Source organism: Phalacrocorax aristotelis, chromosome 4 (assembly GCF_949628215.1).
Source record: "Phalacrocorax aristotelis chromosome 4, bGulAri2.1, whole genome shotgun sequence".
NCBI classification, from domain to species: Eukaryota; Metazoa; Chordata; class Aves; order Suliformes; family Phalacrocoracidae; genus Phalacrocorax; species Phalacrocorax aristotelis.
Genome location: NC_134279.1, coordinates 55,127,620 through 55,140,137, shown reverse-complemented (window position 1 = coordinate 55,140,137; position 12,518 = coordinate 55,127,620). Strand labels below are relative to the sequence as shown.

Sequence of the window (12,518 nt, the reverse complement as noted above, 5' to 3'; positions counted from 1 at the left end):
ACCCCTAGGTTGGCATGTAATAGCTTACTAAGCCATACATTTTGTAAATGTATTTCACTTAACCATATTAAAAACAAGACCTTAGACTTCTACCTTGAAACTACTGACTGGGTAGTTAAGGTAATTGCTTTTGTGACTCCCTGGAGCCCGTTCAACCACAGGGAGTCATCTCAGGGTGAGTATCACCTGATGGTGGCCTTGTTCTGGCCGGGGGGATCCCCCCACCTGCCTGCAGGGACAGATCAAGGCAGCCCATCACACGCTTAGGTGGTTGCACATTAAAACTGCTCAGCTCTTCACCCAGGCATGAAGGGGAAGAAAATGAAATCTATAGCAGTTTCCAGTAGATCCAAATACTGCCCAGGTACCCCGGGAGAGAGCTCTTCCCTTTGGATTCAGTGTTCAGGTGGGCTCGCCTAAGTCCCCGGGTGAGAACTGGGACTCTGTAACGATCTCTAGAAAATAAAACCCGTTCGGGGTCACTCCTGGAGTCCTGCGTGTCAGGATGCCGCCTCCGCCTCTGGCTGCCGGCCCGGGGGCCCCGGGGCGGGCGAGCGGGGCGCACCCAGGTGCTCCGAGCCGCGCCCGGACGGGCGGAGCTGCCGCTGCCGCCGCCGCCGCCGCCGCCGCCGCCGCGCCCGCGGAGGGGTCGCCCCGCAGCCATGGGGCACCGAGAGGCGCTGCCCGCCCGCCCGCCGTGCCGCACGGGTCAGTGCCTGCGCGGGGCTGCGCGGAGGGGGAGGCGCGGGGCTGCGCGGGGCTGCGCGGAGGGGGGCGCGGGGGGCGCGGCTGGGCGGTGTGCGCGCGGGGCTCGGAGCGCCGCTGCTGCAGGCCCCCGCGCTGCCCCTACGCCCACCCCGCAGCAGCGGTTGTCGTCACTCCCGGATACGTAAGACTGCCGTGACGTCGCGCCGTTGTTTTGCGAGGAGCGTGGCGCTGCCGGCGGCGGCGAGGCACCGGCGCTTCTTCTCCCGTGGCTGGCTCGTGTGTGAACCCTCTTTTCCGCATCTTTTGTGCATTTTGGGAATGGGGTGTGCCGGGGACCGAATCCTTCCTCAGTACGTTGACTTTTAGCCCCAGTAGCCAGGTCTGGGCGAAAGTGGGCTTGGTATTTCCCGGGTGACCAGGAAAGGCATTTCGTGTCCCTGCCAGGTGTGAGTTGACTCGTGAGCAAAATAAGAATGGTCAAATTACATGTCTAATCAAATCAAGTAGTATTCCAGATTAGTAGGACCAGTATCTTCAGTAGCAGGATAAAAGCTAAGCTGGCTGTCGCTAGCGAACCACAGGATGTGTTAGTCCCAGGCTTCTGCAGGACTGCAAGTTAAAATTGCTACAAGGAGTTTGTAGTACTGGGCTGGCTCATCTGCCCGACGGAGAGAATATTTAGGTGTTTGAGAAAACACTTTCAGATATAGCTGAATCGGAGAAATGCTTTCGGAGTTACAAGAGTAACTTCTGAACTAAACTGAACTTAAGGTGGTTTCCTGTTGCTGTCAGCCTCGAGTCAGAGCTCAGAGAGTTTATTTCTGCAAGGAGGGGTTCTGCTGGCAGGGTCATGTTTGTTGATGTTTGGAAGTGGGAGGTGAAACTAGCTTAGCTACAGAAACTGGGTGCTGAGCGAGCCAGGCAGCCTCAGAGATTTGTCACCTTCCTCAGTCCTTCCAGGTAATCTTTAGACTGGTCACAGTGGGGAATAGAGTAATAGTAATTCCTGGATCAGCCTCCTCTTCCCATCTTACAGGTGGTTCTTTGATCAGTGGAGTCATATGCCACTTACATGCAAGTGGAACAAATGACGCATTTTTTAAAACCAGGAAAAGCTGCTCAGCACAATAGACAGAGATCACAACCATTCAAAATGACTCTTCTCAACTGGCAGATGGCACAGGCGAAAAATTCAATGTCTCTTCGTAAATGTGAGCAAAGATTGTATTTCAGAAAGGAGAGAAGCATCCTGTGGCAGCCACTGAGTGACTTACTACAGATGGCATGACTAAATTTTCATTATTCGATGTCATAAAATCTGTTGGGGAATGGAAAACTTAAGAATCAGTAGAAAAAGTAGTAGTAGTGTCATGTGGAAGGGAATAAGCCTGCCATTCATCTCCAGCTAAATAAAAACACACCGTGTCCGGTTTTGGGCCCCCTGGTTTAAGAAGGATGTGGAACTCCTTGAGCAAGTCCAGCGGAGAGCTACGAAGATGATCAGGACTTGAACATCTCCCTTATGAGGAAAGGCTGAGAGGCTTGGGTTTGTTTACCCTGAACAAGAGAAGACTGAGGGGGGAGTTCATCAATACCTATAAATATCTAAAGTGTGGGCGTCAGGATGATGGGACTAGGCTCTTTTTATTAGTGCCCAACAACAGGCCAAGGGGCAATGGGCTCAAGCTGGAACACAGGAAGTTCCACCTCAATATGAGAAAAAACTTCTTTCCTGTGAGGGTGCCTGAGCCGTGGCACAGGCTGCCCAGGGAGGGTGTGGACTCTCCTTCCCTGGAGACATTCAAAACCCACCTGGACGCGTTCCTGTGCCCCCTGCTCTGGGTGTGCCTGCTCAAGCAGGGGGGTTGGACAAGATGATCTCCAGAGGTCCCTTCCAACCCCTACCATCCTGTGATTCTGTGATTCTGTTCTCAAAAAGAGGGAGAGGAGTGTTAATTTTCTTCAGTGTAGAAACCCAGCACACTGATAGAAAGCTGCCTTTACCACTGTATGTAGCTAAAAGACCATACTTAGCAAAAGTTTTTGTCTTGATGCTTTCTTTTAATTAAAGGCAAGAACTATTGCCGCTTCTCACGTGAAGCCTGTAGTAGCTGAGTGGCAGTGGTACAACCATTGCCAGGCCACTTAGTATCATTATAAGATATTGAGAGCTAAGGGATTTCCTTTACTGGTGACCTTTCTGCTTTTTTGCCATGCCCTGATGTGTGCTATTAGGAGAAACATTTGTGCCCTGTAATTTTCTTTTGTAATTTAATAATTATGTCAAAACTTAAATATAGGCAAAATTTTCTTCTTCTAAGACTATGCTAATGCTTTAGGATTTTAAAATACTTTCAGATACAGATGCAAATCCCATTTCTTTTACATTATCCAGCTCCAACTTCTAGTAATGGTAAGATAGAAGAATGCTATCTGTCCTACACACTATGCAAAAGTTGTTTCATATAACTGTAAATTCTTTAAGATTTTAATCTTCGGCTGTAGAATATGGGCATACCCATCTTGTGGGACCATTTTAATGAAGTCTGTTATCTAGAAACTCTCTTGGCAAACAAGGAAATGTGATTGCACAGCCCAAAAGTCAAATGGCAATGTACTGTAGTGTGTTTGTTGTACGGTATGGCACAGGGCAGCTGGGAGCAGGTATTCATTCTCAGCTCCTTAGTTGTAAAGGGCTGTATCTCCCAGTGTTAGTATCAGCAAATGAATACACGCTGTCAAATTTCACACTGTTTTTAATACTTTTGGTATTTTAAATATTTCTTCCTAAACAGTATTAGGTGAATTATCCAAGGCTGCTTATTGTTAATGGTGCAGTGAAGTACTTTAGACAGAACATTAATATTTCCACAGCTTAGGTATAAACAGACACAGAGGCACATCCTTTTCTACCAAGCCTCCAAGTGTTCTCCGTTGAAAAAAAGACAAAAGTGAGTGTATTACTGCTGGTGCCACTCAGCAGGATGAATCCTTCATGTGTCATTTTAATTACAGGGGAAACACGGAAAGCAAAATTATTTGTTGCATCCAATACTTTATATGAATCACCATGGACTGAGCTTTTGTACATCTGCATCTGCTGTTTCGTATTTTAATGTGTCTTTGCAATAAAACCTTTCTTTCCAAAAAGGCTGTCCTTAAAAGCTCTTCCAGCCTGGATTCTCTGATCCATGCTGTTTGCATGCTGCAGTCTGCCATGAGGAACAGTGAAACATCTGCCTGGACTACTGTAAGCCCTGTTGCAGCATTGCTGCCTGACCCCTGCTTCCCCATGCAAAATAACAACTCCTATTGTTCTTGGAAATGCAATATCTCTTCCTTTAAAAAATACCTGTAGGCTGATGGCAATGGTGTCATTCCCACAGGCTGTCATCATAGTGATGCTGATAAGGCTTGGCTGGCAGAGAGTGTGAAGCCACAGTCTTAGCATCACCTGGCTCTGCAGCTGTGTTGCAGGGATAGCCAGGGGGACTGTCCCTTGCAGGCTGTGGTCTTCCTCCAGATAGGGGTTGTTGAGGTTAGATGAAAATTGCCGTGAGTTGTAATGAGGCCTCCATCTCAAAATTTCATGACTGGTTAAAGAAGATCTGGTTTACACAGCAGTCACTGAACAATTTTAATAAAATGTATTGGTACCCATACGTAGCAAAGATTTGCTCCCTATTTTTTTTCCTTCTCTTTTTTGGTGATCATTTCCAAATCTCAGCTATAAATGTAAAAACAGAAGTCTAGAATAATAGCGGGCTTACTCTAGCAGGCTAAGTCTGCAATCATGGATTTGGTTATATGTTCGTGTTTTGGGGATGTGGTCTCTGTGTAACACAAAAGAACTCTTTCTTCTTGAGGTTTCAGGTTAACTTGTATGATTTCAAGTTGAATTTTACATTGAAGGTAATATTTTATTGCTGCATTCCCTGGTATTGCCCTAATCGCTTGACTGGGCCAATGTAGTGCAAAAATATATATAAGAGATGGACCTGTGAATTACAGGGGCAGGTAATGACCTAGGGCAGCATTGTGTATGTTATGTGGATTTTGTGAGTTATTTGCACAGTCAGAAATGATGAGCGCTCTGGGAAGGTGTGGAAAGGAGTGAGCACGGCAAGGATGGGGCTCCTTCAGAGCTGTGCCTCATTCATGAATCACTTGTCCTCCTTTTTCTCCTCCCAGGTGCTGTGCTCTCTTTTGCTTGTCATGACTCCTGCCAGGCATGGTGCCAGATCATCAACGTGTCTGAATCCCGCTCTTCTCTCCTTGCCTCTATGGACAGGACTCTGAATGAAACGAACCAGAGCATTTCCACGCCTGCTGGAAGCAAATATCGCCTCTACATTGGCTTGGCTTTGGCGATAGGGTCCAGTATATTTATTGGTTCTAGTTTCATACTGAAGAAGAAAGGGCTTTTGAAACTGGCAGACAAAGGAGTCCCCCGAGCTGGTAAGCGGTGGTGCCCGCCTTGCTCCTGCTGGAGACACAAACGCCTCTGTTATAACTCAGCAAAATCAAGGTTTGAGTTGCAGGTCACATGTTTCAAACCGTCGTAGTTGGAAAACCTTCATACTTAACAGTGAGCAGAAGTCCTGTCCTGGCTAGGCATGGAAATATGATATGATTACAGGGACTGAGATTTCAGAATTCTTAGGGCTATGGGGGCAGCAGTGGGTATTAACTACGGTGAGCTGGTGACAGTTCCTCCTTGACAGCAGTTAGATACCAAATAATGTTCTCCCTTTGTCTTACCCTTCAAAATGCCTTTCTCTCTCTTTTTCCCATCTTTTCCCCCCCTCATTTGAGATGGACTTAAGATGGACTTAAGACTTAAGATGGTAACTAGATTTTGTTCCCTTTCAAAAAAAGGAAGTGCAATACTTATTACAAAAGTTTCTACAGTTCGTACAACTATTCTTCTACCAAAGTCAACAGACGAAGAGCTAGAAAAATATGGAGAGCTTTTAAAAAACCCATTGGACTAATCTCATAATTCCCTTTGCATGGATTTGAATATATAGCATCAGCAAGTTTTCTTTTGTTTGTTGTGGTTATTGCATTATACTCTTCCAGATAATTTAGTTATTTGGGAAAAAAAAAAGAGAGAGCATTTAATGTTCAACATACTTGTGTTTTACGTAAAAAAAAATTAAGCATGCAGTGATATGTTTCTTTCCAGTTTCTCTCAATTTAAGTTATAAGGAGAGTCAAAATGCAGCTGCCTGTGTATGAATACGTTGGATCTGACCTAGAAAAGCACACTGAAGCATTTCTTAACCTCAGCAGCAATCTTCAGGGACATTTTGCTTTTGCTTGGAACTTTCCCTCCGTGTGTGTTTAGTCAAATACCATTTTTCACAAGTCCAAGTCAAAAAGCAGTAGATCAATTAATAAAAAATGTCATTCAAAATCAAACAAAATATTCTTCATGTCACAGCCAGATACCATGCTCTTTCAGTACTTTGTAGGACTAGATGCAAATGCAAAGCTGTAGTTCTGTTTATTGTGATAAGATGGTCTCTTTCTTCTAAGATGAAATTATTTTTTCTGCTTTCAGGACAGGGTGGATATTCTTATTTGAAGGAATGGCTTTGGTGGGCTGGATTGCTATCAAGTAAGTCACCTCTTTCCTCTCAACCTATATGTAAACGCTACATAAAGCAGATTGTTTTAAATAGATTTATTCTCTGATTTTTAACTCCCCCCCGCTCCCCCCCCAAAAATGTTTTTGCAATCACCTTTACGACAGAAGGCATTCTCATATCCCATCTCTCAAATACTGTGTTTGCTCTTTGGAGCTCTTTGCAGAAAAACAACCTTTTCTGTAAGATCTAGTCAAAAGCAATGGATTGAATCTGTCCAGCTTCTAGGAGTACTTAGGGGGAAAGTATTTAACTTTCTTTAGCCTTTATTATGTCCAGAGGAAGTCAGGTAATTTTAAAAGGAAAATTTGCATATGTAATGTAGAAAAAAGATTTTGGTTTATTTTTGCTGTCATACGAAGTATTTATAATAGTGTGCCTTTTACCCCCCTCCTTCAACCTGATCCAAGTGTTCTTTCTTCTGCAGTGGGATTAGGAGAAGCTGCAAACTTTGCTGCCTATGGCTTTGCACCTGCAACCTTAGTTACCCCCTTGGGTGCACTGAGTGTTCTCATAAGGTTAGTACAAACTGGAAGCAAACCTTAACAAATGAACCATTCGCTGTGTGAGGGAAAAATACTGTCTTTGGCTGAAAGTAGAGATTTTAATAAGAAAACTAAAAGCAATACTGGACAAAAAAAATGCTTTTTGTTCTGTGGTGGAGAGACCCCTTCCTTATTTAGACCTGAATTTTCTGGGTAGAGGGAATGAGAAGTCTTGTTACGAAGACTAGTATATGCTTTCCCAACAGCTTTCTGCCTATGTTCTAAAATATTTCTTATCAGCGTATACCAGGTATACTGCTGATGCACAGTGGTATAAGGCTGTAATTTATCTTTTCCTAGAGAACTGAAGCTTTCTTAAAGTCTTATCCTGTTCTTCAGTGGTGACAAAACTTGAAAAAACCCCACAGTATTCCTCCATTAAAATGTTTTCAAAAACATTTCTTTTTTATAGGAGCATCATTTCATATTAAGACACACTTAGTAAGCATTTTGGGTTTGTTTGGTCTTTTCCAAATCCTTCTGTAAAGAAGGCAAAGACAATTTTAATAGCCGTGGTTAAAATCTGAAGTTCTGAAATACGAATGTCCTTCAAACACTCATTATTTCCTATGTATGAAGAAACAAATAATTTCCAAGTACTTAAGCACATACATTAATACGGCTGTTGCAGAAGGAGGAAGACATGGATTATGCTTACAACAAACTTTCTGGGAAATAATTTATTAGCAAAATGGAATTTTTGTATTTTAAATGTAACACTCAAGACCCGAGTATAGTATATGAAACATTGGGTTTAAAACCAACCTGGGTCATGTTTGTTCGTTTGTTTTAAAAAAAGGTCCTTGCTAAAAATGCAGCTGTTCTGTCATAGCAAAACCAGTGTAACTCTGTCACCTACAGATGTGTTGGGATCAGTGTGTCGGTAGATGCCAACTAACTGGCTGCCTGGCTGCTGCTTCTCAAAACAGCCTGAGTTTTAACACTGTCTCCTTTGATGCTGATAGCGCTCTTTCCAATTCTCATGAAACACAGAGGTCATGAGAACTTCATGTCAGTGAGCTCATTACCCTTGTGTGAAAAAAATAGCTGAGATTTGATCAGTGGGTTGAAAAAATATTTGTGAGCATGTCCACACACTGTTAAGCCTGTGTCTGTGCCTAAGGTTGTGCTCTAGCTGGCTAATCGTGTGCCCTGTGAGAAGCCTCATTTGGGCCATGTTATTATCCTTAGGTTAAATCTTCAACCCCTTGGAGAGCCTAGGGTCAGTCCTCTTTGAAGGAGGAGATGTGCCTTCTCTGTGTTTTGGGGGGGAGTCCTGGCAAGCCAGGCAGAAACTTTGCCTGGGTGGGAGAGCCTGGGGAGCGATGAGGAGGAACAGTTTCCAAAACTTGTGTGCATTGGTTCTACTGGCAAATAAAGTGCTTTAAACCGTTTTTGGAAGAAAATAACAGCTCGTGTGGTCACTACAGGTGTGTGAGAGTGCGTACCCCTGACTCAGGCAATCAGGAATGAGAAGGTCCTTTCTAACCTGGAGGGGAGGGATCAGGGTTGCTAATCCCCCTAAAACCTGACCTGACCTTCTTGGTCCTGACCAACCTTCCTGTAAAACTCCTTAAAATTTGATCGTTTCAGGCTGGTTTCCCGTATATCCAAAGTCAAAAGAGGTTTTGAATTATTATCATGTTACACAGAAAGATTTTTAGTGTCTTGCGTGGCTGGTGGAGCTGAACCTTTTATTTATATTTTGCCGAACAGCGCTATATTGTCGTCCTATTTTTTAAATGAGAAGCTGAATATTCATGGAAAACTGGGCTGTGTGCTGAGTATTTTGGGGTCAACAGTCATGGTTATTCACGCCCCTGAGGAGGAGGAGGTCACCTCACTAGATGAGATGGAAAGAAAGCTGCAAGATCCAGGTCTGTATGCAATTGCAATGAACTTGTGCTACAGTTCATAAAGAAGTGTTCAGGACACTGAATAACTTTTAGCATGCACTTGGACATAGTCTGGTATTTTATTTCATGCGCATTACTCGTCTTCCCATTCTCTTTCTTACAGCATTTGTTACGTTTGCTGTTCTCCTAACAGTTGTTGCCCTCATGCTGATTTTTATCGTGGCTCCAAGGAGAGGTCAGAAGAATATACTGATCTACATTTTAATTTGTTCACTCATTGGTGCCTTCTCTGTCTCATCTGTGAAAGGCCTGGGCATTGCCATTAAACAAATGCTGGAGTGGAAGCCAGTTTATCGCCATCCATTGGTTTACGTTTTGGTGGGCATCTTGGTGCTCTCGGTCAGCACTCAGATCAACTATCTCAACAAAGCATTGGATGTGTTCAGTACATCTCTAGTGACACCTATTTATTACGTGTGCTTCACCACGACGGTTGTGACATGCTCCATAATCCTGTTCAAGGAGTGGAGTAGTATGGACCTGGGCGATATCATTGGAACCCTGAGTGGATTCTGCAGTATCATTATAGGCATTTTTCTATTGCACACTTTCAAAAATACTAATATTACCTGGAGTCAGTTGATATCTTCTGTTGCCAAAGAGCCATCATCGCCACACCGTGAATACGAAACCTGTCACACTTTACTGGAGAGCATGGAAGACCCAACTTTGATATATGAGGAAGACAACGTTTTATTCAGTCAATGAAAATGTCAAGCAGTGTTCATCATTGAAGTATCATGAATTGCAGGCTCATCCCACCTGTGTCTACAAGAATGCTCTTTTCTGCAATCCTCTGGAAGACTAAGGCCAGTTAAATGTGGGCCACTCCTCTGTGCCAGCTGTTAGTAGTAATGATTGAAAATGATCAATAATTAACATGACAGAAACCTGGTCGTGATTTTATGTAAGGCGATGAATAACCTTGTCCTTTTTTTATGCAGCATCTCTTATTAAAGAGAATTTTAGCAGAAAAGAATGGTCTTTGTAAGCTATGTTTACAAAGTGCGATTTTCCCATCATGATAAAAGATAATCCTTGCTGAAGTGACAAACACTCTGCTATTATCTTAGTGATGGCCCTAATATTTCAGGCTTTCTTTATATTTTTATAATTTGTTGCCAAGCAAACTTGTAGATTCATTGGAGCTATGAAGAAAATACTGTTTAACCCTTTTAGGTTTTAATATAAATTTTTTTGCAAGTTCTTTTAATTTTTGATGACATACGGTCATGGTTTTCACTGAGATAATTTTCTTCCTAGTAGCTGGTACAGTGCTGTGTTTTGGATTTAGGATGAGAACAACATTGATAACACACTGAAGTTTTAGTTGTTGCTAAGCAGTGCTTACACTAGTCAAGGACTTTTCCAGCCTCCCATGCTCTGCCAGGAGCACAAGAAGCTGAGAGGGGAGGGGGCACAGCCAGGACAGCTGATCCAAACTGGCCAAAGGGATATTCCATATTGTATGATGTCATGTCCAGTATATTAAGTGGGGGGAGTTGGCTGGGGGAAGCAACAATCACAGCTCAGGGACTGGTGGTGTCGGTCAGTGCGTGGTGAGTGGCTGCAGCACTTGTTTGTTTGGGTTTCCCCCCCTCCGGGTTTCCTCTTCCACCGCCCCCCCCTTTTTATCGTATTATTATTGCTATTTATACTATTACTACTACTTACTACTACTACTATTTTATTTTAATTATTACACTGTTCTTATCTCAACCCACGTGTCTTCTTGCTTTTGCTCTTCCGATTCTCTCCCCCAGCCCACTGGGGTGGGGGGAGTGAGCGATGGGCTGTGTGGTGCTTAAGATGCTGACTGGGGCTAACCCACAACACCTACCAATGAATCTCAAATAGAAGTCACCAAAAAACTTATGAAATATGATTCTTGGTAACCATTCTCCTTCAAAATCCATTTTTAACAGCAAAGTCTTCGCTGTTCTACCTTAGGAGTCCTGAACGGATTGCAGATCCCTGGACGTACATGTACCTTTTAATTTCAATACTATGACCAAGTTATATTTTGAGAAAAAGCAAATTCATTAGAAGCCTGAACACAGTTGCTATTGGCTTAAAAAAATTACATTGAGATAAAAGAATAAATTATTCAAAGGCAGAAGAAAAACAGAATGTGCATTTAAGCACTTCCACTCTGTTTTATACTACTTTGAGGCTTAAGAAGAGGCTTATTTCCATACTTCTTCTTAGTTTTGCCATCGAAACCCATTTAAGCTTTTCAAAATTTTTTCTTGTTTTGTGGAAAGGTATCATAGTTTCTTAATAGCAAAACAGTCCGGTTATTTTATATTCCATTATAAAAGCAAAATCCATTTTCCAATCCATGCGCTATTTCTAAAACTACTAGATGAAGGAAGGGCTGTAAACAAGGAGTGAGAAACATCAAAACATTTTTTGTTTTAGTTTGGCCTTTTCATCTTTTCTAAATATGAGTATTCACTTCTATTAGCTGTTTTATCTATTAATCTACTGTAGGCCTTGAAGATTAGTATCTGTACCACCGTATGCTCCTCAGCTGTGGTCACGGATCTTTATCTCACAAAACCAGCTTGCACAGTCCATGGTTTCCTTATTACAATACCCTTTGTTGCCACTTTGTGAGCAAGAAAGTAGCTTCAGCAATCAGATGTGTGGGTCATGACGAGCTCATCAGAAAGGTAGTATTTCCAATGCCTGTGTTTTCAAGTGTGAGTCCAGAACCTTTGTGAGCAGATGCTAGCATTTCAGCAATTGAAAATTTATTTTAATCAGCTGAGATTATGATGCCAAGCAGAACCTCCTCATGAAGCAGGCTGTATATTCTCTAATGTGCAAAAAGTGTCGTAAAAGTGGACGCTTTGGATAGATAGCGAATTTTCCATGAAAGAAAGCTCATAATTTAGCTGTAAGAACAAGTGTTGCTACTGATATTTCATACCTTTGTGTTGTGCAAAGTTTAAGTACTTCTTTTTTGAAAGACCTTCATGAAACATCTCCCTTGCTAATGATGTTTAATGATGCTTTAGAAGCTATCAAAAACTAGAAAGTAACACTAGGGATACTAGCTTAAAGTTATTTCTAAATTACAAGGTTGGGGTTTTTTTTCCTTCACTTAGATAGTTTTGTAGTTGACATACCTGCAGGAAGAGGTAGAAATTGTATCAATCACCTGCACCTTATTTCTAAACCCTCATTTTTACAATGAAGAGCATATCTGAAAAACGTGATGCTGAAAAGACGTCCAGTTCTTCGGCTACGGCTACCAGTGCTTCGTAAAAGATTGCAGGTAATCTTGCCGAGGTGAAGAGAAGCCTAGAAGATGTCATTAGGCAATGGGTATTCAGGTTATCTCCCTTGATTACCTAATATGAGAAGTACATTCAATAGTGCAGGAGGTGGCAGCAACGTTACCCCAGCATAAGAGACTTTTCCACAAAAAATGTACTTCTGTTGAAGATATAATGACAATATGTAGAGCTTTGGAATGTTTTTCAGCTTTCCAAGTGATAAGACTTGAAGAAATTCTTTGCTGTTAAAATGCATGTGTTAAAAAAGCTTCAGAGAAGAAAATATATAAATGGAGTTTTGTTACCTCTTAGGTAATGTAGAGAATACTTCGGCTACAAAAGCTACTATAGTTAAAAACAGATAATACAAATAATAGAGACTAAAGATGGAATCTTCTTTGCAGTTTGCCTTTT

The 12,518-nt window shown here is 42.5% G+C and overlaps 1 protein-coding gene across 4 annotated transcripts; it reads left to right on the top strand.

Moving 5' to 3' along the window:
• The first annotated feature begins 601 nt into the window (after positions 1-601).
• On the top strand, positions 602-10,531 carry NIPAL1 (NIPA like domain containing 1). 4 transcript variants are annotated; one of them, XM_075092448.1, is made up of 7 exons: positions 625-708; positions 3,860-3,958; positions 4,900-5,166; positions 6,275-6,331; positions 6,787-6,877; positions 8,621-8,781; positions 8,954-10,531. In XM_075092448.1, the coding sequence occupies exons 3-7, from the start codon at positions 4,992-4,994 to the stop codon at positions 9,526-9,528; spliced, it is 1,059 nt and encodes a 352-aa protein (XP_074948549.1). In that variant the 5' UTR covers positions 625-708; positions 3,860-3,958; positions 4,900-4,991; the 3' UTR covers positions 9,529-10,531. The 4 variants fall into 4 exon arrangements, with proteins under 4 accessions (XP_074948546.1, XP_074948549.1, XP_074948548.1 ...); XM_075092447.1 differs by having other exon boundaries at positions 635-708; positions 8,924-10,531; XM_075092445.1 differs by lacking the exon at positions 3,860-3,958 and having other exon boundaries at positions 602-708; positions 8,924-10,531.
• The last annotated feature ends 1,987 nt before the right edge of the window (positions 10,532-12,518 follow it).